This window comes from Pithys albifrons, chromosome 3, assembly GCF_047495875.1.
Source record: "Pithys albifrons albifrons isolate INPA30051 chromosome 3, PitAlb_v1, whole genome shotgun sequence".
Classification (NCBI taxonomy): Eukaryota; Metazoa; Chordata; class Aves; order Passeriformes; family Thamnophilidae; genus Pithys; species Pithys albifrons.
In genome coordinates this window covers 15,210,113-15,228,840 of record NC_092460.1, presented here as the reverse complement: position 1 = coordinate 15,228,840, position 18,728 = coordinate 15,210,113, and the positions used below count along the sequence as shown (strand labels likewise).

Genomic DNA, 18,728 nt, shown 5'->3' with positions numbered 1-18,728 from the left:
TTGTTTTTTCCATATTCATTAAGTGCAGGCTCTTTCCAGGGCATGTGCCACTGACCCCTGTTCCTTACCAGCCCTCCCTCCTTCACTGACACAGCTTTCCTTGTGGCAGCTTTGCAGAGCTAAGTTGCTTCCATTTTTCATTATCTTGCTGTCTTTGTAAAACTAGGGAGTTCTGGGAGTATATTGGGCTGGGAGTGTGGAAAACGGTCCATCCCTCATAGCCAGAAGGCACTCACAGGCTGCTGCTCTTTGCCTGCAGGGGTGCTGTCAGAAGGAAGGACAGTAGCTACAAATACTCAGTGTAATCCAGATTAGGTCCTGAGTTTGGACTCTGCCTGTGGGTCTTCCCAGAGGTTATGACTGGCTGAGAAACAAACATGTCCCATCCACACACACTTACCATCTCCAGTTGCTCAGAGTGGACAGCCACAGAGACATCAGATTTCTCCCTCCAGGAGCTGGCATGTTGCTGCCTGTCATATTCCCGTATTCTGCAGCAGGGCAGGGATCCAAGTGGCAGCAGGAGTGCATGGCCATCCTAAATCGCAGCATTTCCCCTACAAATCTTAGGATTGGAGCTTCATGGGTTGTTTTAAACTCAATAAAAGGCAAGTGTAAGCTGAGCTGGTTCCTCCAGCCCACTTAGTGCTCTTCCCCAGCTTCATGTGCTGCACAGGGAACTGCCCAGCAGGGTATGTACCAGCTCCAGTGCAAAAACTGCACCTTGTTCCACATCAATCCTGAGATAAATCTTGTACAAACACACCTACAGAGGAATTCTCTCCAACCATTCTTCCTGTGATGGTAGGCTTTGTCCTGTGATGACTGCCCTTAGATTAAGGAAGTACAGATAATAAGACTAAAAGAATATTACGGGTATTTGCTGGGCTTGTACTGGAGTATTCTTTTAGTTCCATAGCACCACCTCTCTCAGTTCTTGGAATTGTATGTATAATTTAGCAGAGGCATTATGATGTAATTTAATTCAAGTGTTTCTGTGTTTGAAGCATTGAAATAAAATTAAACTATTTACATGAAAATCTACTGTGATTGTCTTTTCCCCCCCCCCATCATTTTCATTTTCCACAGAAAACTGCTGGACTGTATCCTCAGTATCTGTCAGTAATTCGTGTGCAGTGAATTCCCCTACTCTTTCAAAAACTGAACCAAGTGTGAAAAACATGGAAGGGGAAGCTGTGCAGGGATCAGAGTTTGGTGTTCTACAGCACAGAAACTTGGCCTGGTGGAGAAGGTGGAAGAGCAGAAGCTTCCAGCTGGGCCATTCCTGGGCCTCCAGAGTACAAAAAGACAAATCCCAGTGTGCCCGTTTGCCATGTTATCCTTTAACCATTCCTGCACAAACTAGGGGCTCATCAGCTCATCTGCAGCTCTGCCCACACTGAGGTGAACAGAACAGGCAGCAGTGGGAGCTCTGTGAGGACATGGTTGGTGTGTTTCAGGTTTGCTTCTGCCTCATCTTCTGGCCCACAGCTCCAAAACTTGGCACTAGTTAGGAAAGCTGTCAGATTAACTGAAGGGGCAATGCCTAGGAACAGAATTAATTGTCTGAAAAGCTAAATACCTGTATAGCCCACAGAACAATGTCATGGTGAAAAGGTCTTAACTATGAAGACTTCTGGATGTGTGTGCTGAGGGTGTTGTAGAAGGAGGAGGCAAAGCAGAAGTCCAAGGGGCTTTATTTAACCTTTATTTAATACAAACTTCAAGGCTAATTTACAAGTTGCCAACACTTTATGCCTTCACAAAAAACATTTATGAGAAACTTCCAAACTTTGCTAGAAAACAAACCTCATTTATCTTGTGTTTTGACCAACTCTAATGACCTCTTATTTTTGGCCAAGTCAAACTAAAACTGCCTGAGTTAAAAAATACCTGAAATGCATTTTCTTAGAGGTAGTATTTGGCTACACAGAAAAGGTAACTAACAATATGAAAAATAAAAAGGTTTTAACTAATTTCAAAAAAGACAATCCAAGTAATCCATTGTGAGATCCTTACTCTCTGCAGATTGCTGGAATTCTGCCCATCTTTCATATGCATTGACTTCCATTCTAAGTCTCTGCATAAACATGGAAACTGAAGCTATGGGTTGGAATTTCAGCTACCCTGAGTAGTTCCTAATAGCATGGAATCCTGCTTGTTCTCAAGCATTTGCATGGAGACATGTTTTCTACTGTGACTTCCCAACAGAGTATTAAGAGGTAGCAAAGACTAGATTTTTTTCAAACATTTTAAGAGAAGCACTTTGTGTGCATTCTCAGAGGAATAGTGCTTACCTAAAGCAAATGGAGTAACTATCCAGCCAAGGCAGTTTCCACCCCTGTTCCATGCCACCAGCTGAGAAAGGTCTCACTGATGGCACAGGAAAAGCTTGAGACTCTTGGAGATGTAATTCCTAATCCATTTCAGAGAAGCTCAAATTTAAGTCTCACACTGTAAGAGGGATTGCTCTCAGGTAATGTGCTAATTAAATAGGCAGTACAGCCTTGCAGCAGAGTATTGAACCTGCCAACTCACCTGAAAATCAGGTACAGAAGTGGGTAAAATATTTTGATCTGCCACTAGAGTAGCCTTTGAATGCAGACAGAACAGAAGCTGAACTTGTGTGCCCACTGAAGAGCAGCAGCTCCCTCACCTGATTGCAGAGGAACACCAATTGCATCTTCTTGTGTAATCACATCAACAGTTACAGATTTAATGTGTCATGTCCCACCTGGATTTATTCACACAGCAGGAGCATGGGGTCAAACTCTTCCCATGTCTGGCAGCACAGCTTATCCTACCACACAGGATTTAGGTCAGTCTCTGTGATCTAATCCATTTAGTCCTTGATTTCTCTGCTCTTTGGCAGCAGGCACAGAAGTTTGCTGTGATGCAGTTTTGTGCTGTGACCACCAAACTCCCTACATAAGAAACTACCCTTAGAGCAAACCAGACACCACACAGAATTAGGACCAGGACTCTGATCACTACTGAGCAGAATTAATAGGATCAGGACTCATCACTACTAAACTGGGTGGACTGGACAAGATGACCTAGAAGAAATAAAGCATTTCTGCCTCCATTATCTCTCAATCAGCCCTTCCCCTTAATTCTGCATACGTTTTCTTGTGTTAAATAAATACTTGCCAAGGGAACAGAACTCTGATGAAAGGATAATAAATGAGCTCAATATATACTGCTATTTCATGGGTTTCTGCTATGCACCACCATAAATTTAAAGCCAATTATGTTCTGTTTAAATATTTAACACTGTAAAGCTAGCCAATTTTACATCCTGTCAGAGATAATTGAAATACCCACTTTGTCCCCTTAATAGGCAGGCAGAACACCCAGGAGATGGAAAATACCACTGGGATTTCACTGTTTGCAACTGGATATTGGAAATACCCTCAATTCCTCAGAATTTAAGAAGTTCAGCTCTGACACTAAAAGCACAAACCTGGCAAACAGTGTGAGACTGAGAGCAGGCAGCAACAATCTCAAACTGATTGGCTGCTGCCATCTCCCAACCCCAAACTCTCACAAGCTTTTATTTGCATAGCTGAGACACTAGAGGACCCCCCATACACACCATGGACCGAAGATACTACTAATTTAAATTGAATCCTGAGGCTCTGCAAGTAACTTTTGTGTAACTAGTTCTTTACAGACACTCCTTTAAAGGGATGAAATACAGTGGCTGTGACTAAGCTTGTAAACATTGTGCACTCGGAGTTGGTATCAGATTCATTGGGGGTGCCACCTGGACAAAACCCCTGAGCTGATCATGTTAAAATAAAAAATTTCAGGATCAATCCCCCTATATCAGTATGTGAACTTTCTCCTAAAGCATCCAAAGTTACTGCCCACTGGAGCAACAGCATTGGAAAGCTGGAAATTCCATTAAGGTTTTCTTTCTGATGTAGTCAAGAAAGAGCTCCAAGACTGTCTTTGAGATGCAATCCGCATGGGCAACTGAGCAAAACTTAACTCTTGGCACTGCTGAGGTGGTATGATATACAAGTTCAGCAATGAGCTGTGTAAATGGATTTCCTTTCCTGTATCTGAATCAACATTACCTTTCTGTCAAACTATTGCAGTCTGTGTCAGGGTAAGCACCAGGTCATCCAAGTATTTTTTAAGAAACATGAATATCCTCACAAAAGATATGCTACAAAATGTGAAAGGCATCTCTCCAATAAGGCATTTGCTGTTTCTTCCCCTAAATCCCTGTTTGGATCTTTGTGCTAAGCAGGCCATCAACAACAGGGGAGAGAGCTTGGCCAAAATTATCACAAAAGAAGAATTTGAAATACAACATTAAAAAAACCTGTTTGCTTTCCAGTGCTCTGGCTTCAGTAAGCACGAACAGGTGGCACACTATTCAGCTGTGGCAGAGAAGGTACTCGGAGACCTCTTAAGACCAGCAGTTTTGCCAGACCTGGAACCATCTTTTCCAGTGATCCCTAAAGGGAAAGATCATGGGAAAGAGAAGGTTAGAGCTCTGGGTCCAGAAGCCTTGCTGCCCAAGTGCCCCTTGCAGAGCCAATGCAAGGTTAAAAGATGACAAGCATCCACTCCCAAACAACTGAAGGTCTTCACAGCAACATTCCCATTGCTCTTGTAGCAGCTCCAGTCTAAATGGAGCTCCTGGCACAAATGGCTTCCCTGGCAGCAGAGCTCAGCATGAGGCCACTGAGAGCCCAGAAGTGACAGCCTGTGTGAGATTGTCTGGTTTCTGCTACGCAAACACTCCTGATCACCTCTGCTGAGAGCAGCGATGTATTTACCAGAATCCTCAGGAGACACAAAATACCCGAAGTGCCACATCCAACATCAAACACCAGGAAAGCAGAAATGCACAGAATGCTTGAAAATTGTCTCAGAATGGGGAATGTTTCTGCCTACTCAGGCTTGCTCTGATCTGTGGCTAATCCCTGGCTTTCAGGAGAGCTGAGGGCAGCACTGGGGTAGCAAAGGGGACAAAACAAGAGAAGTTTGCAGCTGCTCCCTCTCTCAGCATACAGAAAAGAATACAGGGAAGCAAAGAGACAAAAAATAGCAAGATCCCAAGGCTGCTTCTGGCTTTGCACTGGGTCTTGGAAATTTTACCATGAAGCAAATTCTTTCCCTCTCACACCTGTATTCTATTGGCCAAGCACAATTATTGGGAAAAAACACAGCTGCTTTTTTGGCTTAGGAGGCCAGGAAACGAGGTTCATCAATCCCTTGGCAGTGGTACTCATGGAAAGAAGACAAATGCTTTGTGACCAGGACAAACAGCAAACATTAACACTAGAGTTGTGATTGACAGCATCTGCAGGTAGCAACACAATGGAGCCTGATCCATTAACAAACTCCTGCCTGCTCCTGAATAATTTGGAGTCACCTGTAACAAATGCCTTGGGAAAAACAGATAGATCTCCAGCCAACAGCCACGGCACAAAGTACAACTGGCTTTAAAACAGCTCTCTGCAGGTTTGCAAATCTTGCCTATTTCTAATTTAGCTCTGATTTCTTGACTTTGCCCATTAACAGACTGTCTGAAAGACAGGGAGTCAGTCAGTGTTTATTTCAGCAATTCATCTGAATGCTGCAGACACAAAGGCCAGGGCAGACCCCTTTCCCACTCAGAGTTGTTCAGTGTACAACCTGCAGGATGGGCAAGCACATGTGTACTCCTCTGCCCTCCCCAGGGCAGCACCTCAAACATCCTCACCTGGAAAGAGAAAGAAAACCAACGAACCCCTCAATGACCAAAGCCCTGGCTGTACCAGTGGCAGAAGATCATTAAGTGAACTGACTCCTGCTAACAACTCTCAGAGCTGTAGCCTCCTGCACAAGCAGCACAAAAACTTGCAGGCATAACATCTAAATTAAATCCAGACCCATAGAATGGGTGAATCCAGAAACTACCTGTCTGGAAGCTGCATCGTGCTTGCAGAAAAGCCCCAGGATCTAAAGCTTCCAGTAAGACAGAACAGCAAGCTTCCCCTTTTAGTCAGAGGTTTTAAGCCAGGACTACATCTCAAGCTCCTGAGCAAGGAACAACTGTTAAGAAATTTTCTGGAGGATTGCTAGGTTTCATACTCCACGTGCTTATTCCCATTGATTTTCTAGCTGGTTTTTGTTTGTTTGTTTTGGGGTTTATTTTGTTTTGAGTTTGTTTGTTTTGTATTTTTTTAAGTGCCCACCTTCCCCAACAGCAAAACTGCGCCCAGCACTGAGCACGCACAGGCCTTCGGGCTGAACTATCATGTGCTGCCAGGCTGTCTCCCAACGACCGCAGCATCCGCTTATCCTGGCACATCTGCTGCTACCTCATTGCAACAGGAGGGAAACAGATCCCTCCTGACACCAGTCCTGGTCCCACTCAAACTGAAAGGAAGAAGAAAGTGCCCTCAGTGGCTGCGGTTTGGGGCGATGCTAAGACGCGCTGCACGGCTGGGCCGGAGGTGAGTGCATCACCTGCGGCTCTGCTGATGTCATCGCACTGCTCCGTGGCGGGAAGTGATATGGGAGCAGGAGCCCCAGAGGAAACTGAACTGAGCAACTGAGGTTAACTCCCCTGGCATTTAATCATGTGGCATTTCCAGGGACTTTCTAAGAACCTGGTGCTGGGTTGGGCTGCCTGGCTCCTTCGCATGCTCGGCACTAACGGCAGCGTGAGCAGGGAGCGGTGAGCTCACCACGTGGCACACCAGGGCAACATCTGCCTCTTCTCCTGGGCTGCTGGCCCCTTCCCCCTCCCACTTGAGGGGAAACATTTAATGAATGGCTTCCTGGGAGGCTCACAGAAGGCAGGACTCAGCCGCACACAAGTTTTCCTGGAATCTACTTCAGTAATGGCCCTGAACAGTGTAGGCTGGACTTGGAGTTGTTCTTTCCCAGGGCTGAAGCAAGGCTGGGGCTCTGGGTGGTGCATCTGTACCTTCCTACAGCAGGGATAACAGTTATCTGGGACCTCATCCCAGAGAAGCTTTGATCACTTGAACTGGCCAGTGCCACATTCTCTGTGCTGCTGAGGCACCTCTGCCGGAGAGCACTGTCTCAGAGGACAAGCCAGGAAGGAGAAAGCAAGACCATCATGGGGGCATGCTAGAGTCATTCCAGAATATCAGGATGTCCCAAATACCAGGGGATTTTCTACTCATCTTTTTTTCCTCTCAAGTAAGGCAAGACATTCAATGGACTATTTGCACTTTGTTCCCAACACGGCCAGACAATTTCCCTGAGCCATACCTATAACAAGGCCCAGAACCTCAGATATATGTGACTTCTTGGAAAGACAAACATATGGTTTCTCTTCCCATTCCTCTTTTCTGCCTCCACTTCTGCTGAAGTAGTCACAACTGAATTAGCTAGAAGGAATGTGCTACCCCTCCTGTTGTAATGTGCCTGGAAGCCTTCCAAATTCTGTTTGTAGAATTTACCAGAGTGATTGCAGCCAGTGCCAGAGCTTTGGGGGTAAGTGCAGGGTGTGCCAGGAGCATGGCTGCACAGTTTAGTCTCGTTAATCATGACTACCTGATCTCAAGTCTTGTGTGGCTGGCGCTGAGTTCAAATTTGAGTCACTGCTTCCCTGAGAATTTCCTTCCTGAGACTCTCCTTCTTGGACCACTGCTTGAGGCTACAAGGAAAAACAGTGAAAATAAAACAAATCCCCCACATAAAATTAGGTGTCAAGGGAGCAAATTGCAAATATACAAAGAGGATAGAAAGCAAAAGCCTTTGATCAATGTAATTCATATAAGACTATGCAGCCCTGACAGCACAACCATTTGCCACCAGTTGCTATATCCAGCAATAGCCAAGAGCACATGCCAGGGCATGTAGTGTCCACACACATTCCCAAGTGTCTTTGAATCCCTCTCAGAATCCATGATAAACCACCATATTACCAATGGCCCAACATTTGAAAAAAATCTGCCTGTTACACAGCTGTGGAGAAATTTTTTTAACCTTGAGAATACTTGCTCAGTTTCAGGATATTTTCCTGTCCTGCCCAGCTACATATTTTGTCTATTAACTATTAAGAAACAAACTGCTGTTCTTTTTCTTTGGTTTTGCCCCCCAAAAACTCTTCAGCTGTTTAATTTTGAACTTAAACATCAGAATGCTTCACTAACCAAAGTCAGAATGACACATTGAAACAGTAACAATTTTAGGTCCTCCTAAAATTTGTGGTGTCAGTCCACAAATGACACCAGCAGAACTCACTGGGTAAGGTTTTGGTCTCCAAGACACAGTCATTTCTTCCTCTGATGCTTTTCCATAGAGCCTGAGGATTCCTATTTGAAGAGCTGGTTGCTTTAAGCACTGGTAACACACCAGACTTTCTTACTCAGTGTATTTAAATAAGGTAATATAAATGGGCTTAGGTTTGGGTCTAGCAATTTTTGTGATACACACTAAATAATACTTTGTGGCTGTTTTGGGTTTTTTTAGTAACTCCTAATGATAGACTACAAGCCATTAATTGTCCACAGGACTGAATGCCCTTATTGATTAAAAGCTTTCATCTTGTTTTCACACCTGAAATATTCTATTTTCAGTGACTGACTCTTACTAATCCTTTGTTCACTGCATAAAAGAAATCAAAGTTTCTCCATTTATCAAATTTCTCTTTCAGCTTAATTTTAAGTTTCCCCTTTTGAGGAAAAACTGACATGCTAAGTCCAGTATGTCTTGCATTAAGTCCAGCACCTCTTCTGGGCTCTCAGAATTCTTTGGGCCCTGAATCTTAGAAGTGATCAGGAAGGCAGTCAGAGCTTCCCCAATGATTGCCAGGCCAGATATAGAGCCTGGGGAGAGCAAACACAACTGGAAGTTCCCCAGGATCTGTGACTGGAGAAGGGGAAAAGGACTAAACACAATACTCACCCACTTGCGAGGCCTCCCTCTTCCCCTCTTGCCAGCAGGAGGTTCTGCCTTTATTGAAAACAAAGGGGGGAAAATACTTTCATTCTCATATTTGCTGGGCACTGTGACTAATACACTGAACTCGGTCAAGGTGACCTTTGTACAAAGGTCTTGTCTCCCAAGTAGCAGAAAAAGCAAAAGCTGAGGATAGTTGAGGAGGAAACACCTGCCAGACTGTGCTGGTTGTGATTATCTGGCAGTGGTGGAGAAGTGCTGGAAGGAAGCTGCTGAACAGGCAGTGGCAGCACAGGAAGGCTGGGAGGTGAGTTAAGATTAAACCACAATAACTGGTTTGTCTAACAGTGGCAATTAAAATTGAGCTGAACTAGGGGCAACTTTCACTAGGCTTTAAGCTATGAGAAACCTCCTTGCTTGTCCCTCTAGCAATGCTTCCAGAAGTGGCAGCCACCTTCTCTCTCCAACATAAAAGAACATGAACCATCCAGTCTTACCATTTCCTCAGTTACAGTAGTCATTTTCTTGCTTCCTTTTGGCCTTCCTCGTGATTTCTTCTCTGCCAGTGGTTCCACAGTATCCTTCTGAGATAAAAGGAGAAAAAAAAACAATTAAGCAGGATGATCCCTGGAGCAACTTATAGCTTCTCATTCTGATGTGCCTCAGACTGCCTTACCCCAATAATAGCACCTGGACCACTAAATGGCTGGTTGTCTCTGCTTTGCCAGCTGTGAGGTGCAGTAGAAGATGGCCAGCAATACTCCTACTCCTTTGCCTTTTGGGCTGGGGAAATGAGTAAGTCTCAATAACACTGGACAAGGTTCCTGGAATGAGGCCTTCTCCATTCTAACTATTGATGTGTAAACAGGGTGACAACACCTGAAAGTCTCCAAAGTGGAACAGAGTCTAGTGTCAGGTTGGAGATCTGGTCAGCTCCTCTCACAGGTTCCCCGGCCTGAACTGTCACAGCCTGTCACATCTAAGGCCCCTCTGGGGCCAATGACTGAGACTCCCCAGGGTACACATCCTGCTGCTGTGCTGAGCAGCAATAACAGTTACCACCGAGCATTTCTGCTTCCCTTGTTCTTTGTTAGTGAGCTGCTTCCCAGGGCTGCCTGAAAATTCCCCCAGGCTAATCACAGAGCATTCCCAGGCAGCCTCTTCAGATGATGTGCCCTCACCTGTGGCTGCTTCTTTGGCCTTCCCCTCTTTCTCTTCTGGCCCTCAGTCGGTGTAGGTGAGGTGGAGTTCTCTGGTCTAGTGCTGCTCATGGTGGCAGTTTTCACTGTTTGTAGATTAGAATACAACAGGTTATATTTCTTTGGACTAAAAGAAAAATATTTTTCCTTTTTTCCTTATCTTGTTACTGATTCTCCTCTACCTGCAATGCTGAAATGGTCAGACAATCAAACATGACAGCTTGCTATTGTTTTCACCAGCTGAAAAAGAGTTCAGGACCCAGCAGACTGTTAGAAGCATAACTGTGCTTATAAACATTCTAGAATCATTCTCTTACCTGGCCTATTCCTCAGCTTTCTGAGGCTTTTGGCCAAAGGAGCTGATTGCTCCAGGCACAGAACATGGCAATACCTGCATCTACCTTTCCCCTTCTTGGCCAGTTTCATCTGAAGCAACAAACCCATGTCTGCAGCTCTCTGAACTCCACTCTTTGGAGGCTCCTCTGCCTGAAGAGGAATGAGGTGGGAGATAAGGTGGTAGTGGCAAGTTATAAATGCACCATCCAAGGCCAAAGCTTCATTTGGAGCTCCCATATCATGAGATAGCAAAGCTAATCCTGAGAGCAAAATTCACAGCAAAGAGAGCCTTATATGAGGATGCTTGAGGGAGCAAGTAACAGGGTATACACTCTAAGAAGTCAGGCTCTGGAGCTGCCCCTCAAGAGTTTGTTCCTAATCCCTGACTGAACAGGTACTGTCTGGAGAGATGGCCTGTCCCCATTCAGAGCACTTAGCCTTTGGTCCTACATGAGGCTCACTGTTTGCTTCATAACAGAAGTCCCCCAGACCTGGGTTTTGGTTGAATCCTCAGCACTAGCTTGCCTGCTGCAAGTTAGTATCAGCAGGATTGGCAGTCAGCGTCCTCCCCATTCCCAGTCTCTAGCGCCTGCTGTGGTTGGAATAAGCCCTGATCTAGCTTGTTTGCTCTCAGAAATAACAAAGATCATGAGCTGTTGAAGGTACATTGAAAACCAGTGACTTTCCTTGGTTCTGCTTGAGGTTTCTGCTCTGGCATATCTGCCAGAGAAGGTACCAGTCTGACTGTGGGCCTTGACCCCCTTGCATTCTGCAGAATTAAGAAGAAGGAAGTGACTTATACCAGAACCTCAGCAGACACCCAAATCCCAGGCACACTTGAAGAGGTGGGGATCACTGGTGTTGCTTGTGTGTGAATCAGAGCCTACCCAAGGATGTGAGTTCAGCTTCCAGTTTGCTGATCTGCTTGAGAAAGGCATTTGCAGCACCCCCAGACCTTGGCTCTCCTTTCCCTCTTGCACAGGAGAGAGGGCTCAAGAAGATGAGAGGAGATGAGGAGGCTGGACAGAGGCCAGCAGTGCTGGCTGAATCCTCTTTTCTCAGTAGTTCTTACCACAAAATAAATAGCTGAGAATAGTACAGCTGAGAAACCAGCATCATTTAAGGCTTGGGAAAGGAGGAGCTTATAGATGAACCGTGCACTTCTACCTTCTCTGCAAAGCCCTCACCCTCTTCTCCTCACCTGGACACTGCAGGTATAGCTCTGCCTTGCCTGTAGAAGCTCTTCTACCTCCACCTGAGAGGTGGTTTTTTGCAGCTCTTCGCTTTAGCTGTTTTATCTCTCATTTTCCACCTGCTAAGTGAAAGGTATCAACAGCAAGTTTTAAAGAGCTCTTTGTCTCATCAGCCTTGAGCTCTGCTGTGTCCCCAGGTCCCTCCAGCAGCTCTACCTGAGGCAATAAAGGCAGTACTGCAAGCAAGGGCACAGCTGTACCACCTAGAAGACAGTGACTTTTTTCTTCAAAATACTGCTGGAGGGCAGCAGCTGGTTCAGTTCCAGTTCATGCATGAGCAGCCCTACCCAGTGAACTCCCTGGATGCCCCTTTGTGTGCACTGCTGGGCCCCAGCTCACAGGTGCTGCTGCACACTCAGCTTTTCTATCAAACTCTCTGATCAGAGGGTGATGGAAAGACCACAGTGCAGGTCTCCAGGTTCAGGCTGCATCTGGAGGGGAAACAGTTAGGGGAGAAAAGTTTCTTTGTACTTGCAAGCCACACACAGTTGTCACCAAGTCCCTAAGAGACATGCATGAAACACTTGTAGTCTATTTCAGAGGAGAGCTATGCTTTTACAGACTGTTACAAGAGCTTTGTAGTTTGATCAGATGTTCAAGTTCCAAAGATGAGAGGGCCTCAGCTGAAGATGACAACAAATACACTGCCCTCTGGCCAGGTACTGTTCCCTGTGCCTGCATTTACTGGTCAGAACTGGGGTTCAAACAGGCTGGTGCTGGTATTGGGGGCTGGCTGAGGCACGAGAGAGTCACTGAGGCACACAGGCTCTGGACTGCCCTAGGGGCAGAGAAGTCCCTCTTCCAAAAGGCAGGTCTAAGCCCAGCTCATGCTGCACTCATCTGCTGCTGGAGCAGCCCTAAGTGCTGCAAAGGTGGCTTGAAGCCTCTGGAGCCTTCCCTCAGGCCTGGGTAAGTGTGAAAGTGCTGTCCAAGCCAGGTCCCTGAGAAGAGATTACACCCACTTTTCTGGGAGGAGAGGGTGGTGGTGAGCTCTGTTGATAGGAGGGTGGAGTTAAGTGTTTGCATTCTGGTTTTCAGTTTCAGATTGCACTTTTTGCTTGGTCACCACAGGTTGGACAATGTCACAGATGCCACAAGAAAACTCCCAGCCTTGACTCCATATTCCAACACAATGTTTGCAGTCATGGCAGAACTGAAGCCATTGCTCTCATTGACACCTTCATGAGTTCACTGTAACTGAAACCTGAGTTGAACCCAAATTTTTCATGTCATTACTCAAGTGGGAGCAGCCATGGTGTACAGAATTCATTTTTTCCCACATGCAAAGAAGGTCAGTTCTCACAGAATGATTGTTTGCTAAACCTTGCTAGGCTGCTACACTCTACAGTGTCTTTCACATATCTGGTGAGCTTTCTGCAGGCAGGACTGCAGACAAATGCACAGGGACTGCCAGGGAATAGCAGTGACTTGGTACATGTTTTCCACCATCCCACCAAAGGCACACTCTTCTCAAAGCTTCTTATGAAAAGAAAAACACACAGAAGCAAAGCTGCACAAGTACCTTAGGGCTTTTGTGAGCTTTACATGACAATGAAAGACCCAAAGCAAAAGCACACACTGCAATTCTGCTTCAAATTTCTTGACAACAGCCTTCCATGTATACATATAAACCCCCAAACCCATATTGACTCTCACTGTATACCAAAAACCACGTACACCTTCCAGGGTCACTGGAATTGGAGCCAGCAGGGCTGAATCCCAGGCTTATACAGTGTCCACAAGGGCCTGAGATCTAAAAAGCCTATTCAAATACTTGTGGGCCTTAAATCACCTTTGTGTCAGCCACATACCCAGCTTTGCAAATGGTGCAGGTGTGTGAATGTGCGTTTCTGGCAGTATTGAGGCCTCTGTGTTGCAGAGGCATCACCTAAAAGAAATCACTTTGTGCCCCAAGTGCATTCCCAGACACCCAGCAGAGGACAGGGGATCCTCACAGACATAACACTTTACATCTGGATTGAGGTGTTAAGTTATACAACGCCAGGTTTTCTACCATAACAAATTCATAGGAAAGCAAAGCTTCTCCTGGGGGCTAAGAAGTTGTTGCCTAACAGAGAATATTGAACAGTGTTCTTGAGGGGCTTTTCCCTTTCCTCAGCTTACAGAGGAAGTCCTGGGTATGAGCCCACTGACCTGAGCAGATATATTAAATGACAGAGCCCTCCCCATTTGTTTCCTCAGGGAGGTTAAATTTTAGGCTATGTCCTTGGGAGATACACAATGTGGATGCTTGAGACATCCTACTAAAAGCCCCAAGCCCTGTGCATGATTCACAGCAAACAGTGCCAGGAAACGATTCTCAGGCTGCAGTGCTCACATACAAAATAAAAGCTCACAAAGCCCTTTTCAAAGCATAATAGGAGTGTGATTATAAAAGACCCTTCATTATAGCCTTAACTCTGTCACTGTCTCTATAATAATAGGAAAAACTATCCACTAAGCACAACTCCCACTTGGTAGCACAGCTCCACTGTGCTGCTGTCACATGTGACAAGGCAAACTCTGAACATGGTCACTCTTCATTCCCTTTGGTAAAAGAGGAAAGGAAAAATTTGTCCCAAGCCCTGCATCAAGCAGAGGAAGATAAAAGACTTGGTTAATCAAGACATCTAAAGAGGAGGACCAAGGAGGCCAGGCAGAGGGAAGCTTCTCACTCCAGTAACTGTAGCAATAACAATCTGCACTGGCATTATAAAAAATTACTTTCACCTTCTCAGAAATCAAGTGCTCAGGTCTTTTCAGATCTTGCCGCAGATCAAGAAATAACACAGCTTGTTGTGGTTCCCCATGGACTGTTCTACCAGAAAAGCAGGATAGCCAAGGCCTGGAACAGCTCCCTTAGGAAAGAGCAGCGACAATATCACTCTGGCAAATGTGCCTTTTCTGCCAGATTTTTCTGTAAAACGAGGAACTTAGGGGCTACTAAATCAAGCTTGTGGCAACAGCAGGTAACTGTCATAGTATCATAAATCACTTTTCAAACCATAACTAACATCTCTAGGTGACTTCCCTGACTGCTTTGAGTGGCTAAGTCTAAGGCTTCTTTGATCTCATGCTTAAGTCTCCTAGTTCCTCGCCTGTTGGTTTTGTTTCTTTAAATGAGTATTTATCAGCGCTTGTTCTCGCATCACCAGAGTCCTTCAGCAGCAACATTTCTGTCTCCCATTTTAAACCCACTCCACCAGAAAAACACATCAAGCTGATCACCCTCATCTTGCCTGGCTGAACCAAGCAGCCTGTTTGTTTCCTGGGTGTGATCGTACCCTTTCCAATCTGAGCTCAATGCTGTGAGATAAGGAGTCTTACTCTCAAAACTCCTTTCAGTGAGGACATCTTGACTAACTTAACCTCTTGTATCTCTGAGCAATATGGGCTAAGCAACAGTTAGTGGGGACAATCAGTTCTTGTGTAACATCAATAGCATCAGCCTCCAAAACGATTCAACCAGCAAGCTATTCCAGCGCATCCTGACTGATAAAGTACCCAGGTGAGAAGACAAACTATTTAAGCTTCCAGAGAACAAAAAATACAGGAATCATACAGGCTTCTGTGCTTTAAGTCAGTGCTTGGAACCCACTGAAGGCTGAACGGGAACTTCTGTAGCTCTACCAATAGAGCTCCATTTCCAGCTTTTAGACCTCTCTGTGCAACCCTAATGAAAGTGCCCTCCTGTGTTTCAGTTCTCTGTGCACAAAATGGTGGGGAGCTCCCTGAGTGCTGAGCTGGGCTAGGGCTGAGGGGACACCACCCCAGTGGGGCAGGCAGAGCCCATCCTGTCTGGCCCTCCTCTCAGAGAGACTGCAAGGCAGGCAAGTGCTGGTGGCTGGGACAGGAGCTTGTGTACTACAGACCTTTCCACTGGGAAACAGTGCCAGAAACCGTCTTTATTAACATTGGAGACATGCACAGCTATGTGGGAAAAGGGTTGTGGATTACTGAGTTTCAAGCAATGCTGTGGACATGAACAGCCTCTTTCCTATTTTCCAGCTCCAGACTGTCCAGCTTCAGCACAATATCAAGGCTCTCTCTTGAACAAACCCTGCTTCATGCAGTACCTGACAGCTTATTTCTCTGTCCATATATCTGAGCCAGTTATTGCTCGGAAAGGCAACCTTGTTCATCCTAACCCATACAACAACTAATCATAGGAATATCACCATGGATCTGCTGCACCTAGCCTAAAATACTCCCAATTTCTTCCTCAAAAAGGTGAGGCTTTGCACTTGCCTGAGGAATGAGTCACGTTGCACATGCAGTCCAAGCTGCACTGAGCACTGTCGTGGTCATGTCTGCATACTCAGTACTTTCCCCAAAGGTTGCCACAGCCTCAATCCTACCTCAGCAGCATCAGCTTGCAAGTCCTGCAAAAGCCCCAGGCCGCTTATAGTCAAGAACCAGCAAAGCAAAGAGGCAGTTAAACATTACAGGAAGTCATCGAAAAGCACTGCTGGATACAAGGACTGGTGAGGAAGAGAGATCTGGAATCTATTCCTAAAACTCTGAACTTCAGCAAGTCATACAATCTTTCTACGTTTTCTATCTATAAAGTTATAGAAAAACTGAAGTATTAACACCTTCCTCAACCTAGTGAGGAGGGACTGGGGAGTAAGTCATCTCTATTTGTAGAGTGACACTAAGAACCCGCTGCAGCAGAGAAGAGAGCAAGGCACTATTAGTGGAATGCAGCAGCAGTCTCCTCCACGTTGTCCTGTTCAAGAACACAAAGGAGGGGCCATCACAACTGAAGAAATACAGCTCAGGATCAGCCACATCCTGCTGAGCAGCAAAGCACAGCCTCACCCTCTTTCGCCAGGAAGCTGAAGGCTCATTGGACTAGTTTGGCCCAAAGCTGTAAGCTGGAGTTCCCTGCCCTGGGAACCTGGCCCAGAGCAGCACTGGAGTGGGAGGGTTCCCCAGAGCCACCCAGCACTCCTCACCCACTCCCAAACCAGCATGGGCAGGGCACGAAAGGCCAAGCTCACTGTCTCTATCCAAGGAAACCCTTGAACCAAACTCAGGACCTCAACTTTTGAGGCCACTGCCTGAGGTCTAAGACACTTCTCATCCATTATCAGGACACTTCCAGCACTTATCCCAAAAGTATCGAGCCAGGTCTGTGAGACTTCATTGCCTCTGTGCAGACTGTAGACTCCCTAGCATTATGAGCCTGTTAAAATTCTCCCTTGGGCAACCTGTTCAAACACCCAAATGTTTTCTAAAGGAAAGGTTTTCTCTTAAAAGTCTGTCCAGACACTTTCACCAAAAAGCAAGCACCCCAAGCACCACAGAGATACATCGATGGAAAAAACTCATCAGTGTTTAAAAGGAAATAAGAGGAAAAGGAGAAATCTGTGCTTACTAACAATTAAAAAATCACAGTTATCTCATTTCAGGTAACACCAAGCCTCATTCCTCTGCAGAATGACTATCTTCTTCAGCCCAGCCACTGGCATCTGTAAAACACTGTCCACTTGTGCAAACCCAGGAAATGGCTCTCTGCGCTTCCTGGTGAGGTCTGGCCTTGTGGCACCTGGCTCGGGGACACAGGAGGCAGCAAGTTCTGTTCGCTTCCAAACAGTCCTTCTCACTCCCCAAGCTGCAGTCTGTTAATCCCCGTGCCCTCACAAACCCCAGCATCTTGCACGTGGGCTGAGCACACGCATTTCAAAAGGGTGTGGTAAGAGAGGAGCAAGGTTACCTGTTGAGCAGTTGGGCAGCGCCGCTTGACCCGGCCCCAGCAGACCCAGCAGGACGAACAGACAGACAGAGGTGCCCAGCAGCTGGCAGCCCTCCCGCCCTGGCACAGGCAGCTAACCCAGGTCTCCGCACACGCTCATCTCAGGGCCCCGCAGCTCTGCCTGCCGCGCTCCCGGAGGCGCGCTGTGGGAAGCGGCAGCGCTGCCCGCGCTCTCCTTGTGATGGCAGCCCCGAGCAGCGACACAGCCCGAACCCGGCGGGAACCCCACACCGAACACAGCCACCAAAGCAACAAAAATCCCCGGCCACCCCACTCACAGCAGCCAGCTCGTTCCACTGCCTGCGCACTGAAAGTAGGGCCAGTTTCCAAATGTGAAGTGAGGTATCTGAGTGAAGGGGGCAGATCATTCACGGACTTCCCTCTTTGTAAAAGCAAGAAAGAATCATGCTGGCCCTGTTTTATGAAAGAAGCCAAACTAAACCAAAAATCCCAAACGGGTAGCCCCAGGAAGGCTTGTGATGACCAAGTGGTTATTAATCTGAGTAGTTATTAATCAGTGCGTTAACTATAAACCACAAATAAAAATGGGAAGCTGACTTCAGTTGAGCTTTAAACACATTTAGGAAGGAGATGTTGCATGGCTCTAAGTTTGGTTTCTGTATTAACTATATGAACAATCATTAGAACTCACAAAAGTCCCCAGAAGTGCTTTACAAAGGAGAATGTGGGGGTTTCATGTCTGCCTTGGTGCTTTTAAGACACATATTGGGATTTTTTTGGTACATCACCATTAGCACTGCAAATGTCTCAATCCGTACCTGTATAAAACCCATTGCATTATCTAAGAGACAAAGTCTGAGATGCTTCTTTATGTTAAGCAGTAAATTGCTTACAGTGACAGCACCACTGAATAAACCGAAGACTGATTTTTTTTTCCCCCTCACAGTCATCCATATAAAAGATTTGCACCACTTGAGTTCTTCAGTAACTTCTCTAAATGTCACTATGACACCAAAATTATTTACTGCAGTCTGGAAAAAAAATCGATCCTGACCTTATTAACAGAGGAATGGGGATTTCCTGGGTAAACCTGCACACGAGGGCTCTGGGAGTGTGCCCAGTTCTGGGGCTGCCTTGTGCCCTCAGGAACCTCACCTTTCCTTTGGGCACCGTTTCCCACACCTGAAGTGGGGATCACACAAAACAGGTACCATCTGGCTTATTTAGACAGTATTTCCTTTGGAAAGATACATTTCCCACCGTGTAATTACACAGATCTTAGGCAAAGTGGCTCAAGATTGTATTTGAAGCTCCTAACAACTAATAAAACAAATCAACATG

At 46.0% G+C, this 18,728-nt stretch overlaps 1 protein-coding gene across 1 annotated transcript in view; it reads right to left on the bottom strand.

The window, feature by feature from the left end:
• Positions 1-1,685: 1,685 nt before the first annotated feature.
• LOC139669276 (high mobility group protein HMGI-C-like) overlaps positions 1,686-18,728 on the bottom strand; it is a 56,577-nt gene continuing 39,534 nt past the window's right edge. The window contains exons 2-6 of the mRNA XM_071549719.1: positions 10,062-10,165; positions 9,378-9,464; positions 8,887-8,934; positions 7,531-7,633; positions 1,686-4,469 (exon numbers count right to left, since the gene is read on the bottom strand). Of these exons, the coding sequence (XP_071405820.1) occupies positions 4,384-4,469; positions 7,531-7,633; positions 8,887-8,934; positions 9,378-9,464; positions 10,062-10,151 (414 nt within the window). The 5' untranslated portion in view covers positions 10,152-10,165 and the 3' untranslated portion in view covers positions 1,686-4,383. The remainder of the gene's footprint in view (positions 4,470-7,530; positions 7,634-8,886; positions 8,935-9,377; positions 9,465-10,061; positions 10,166-18,728) is intronic.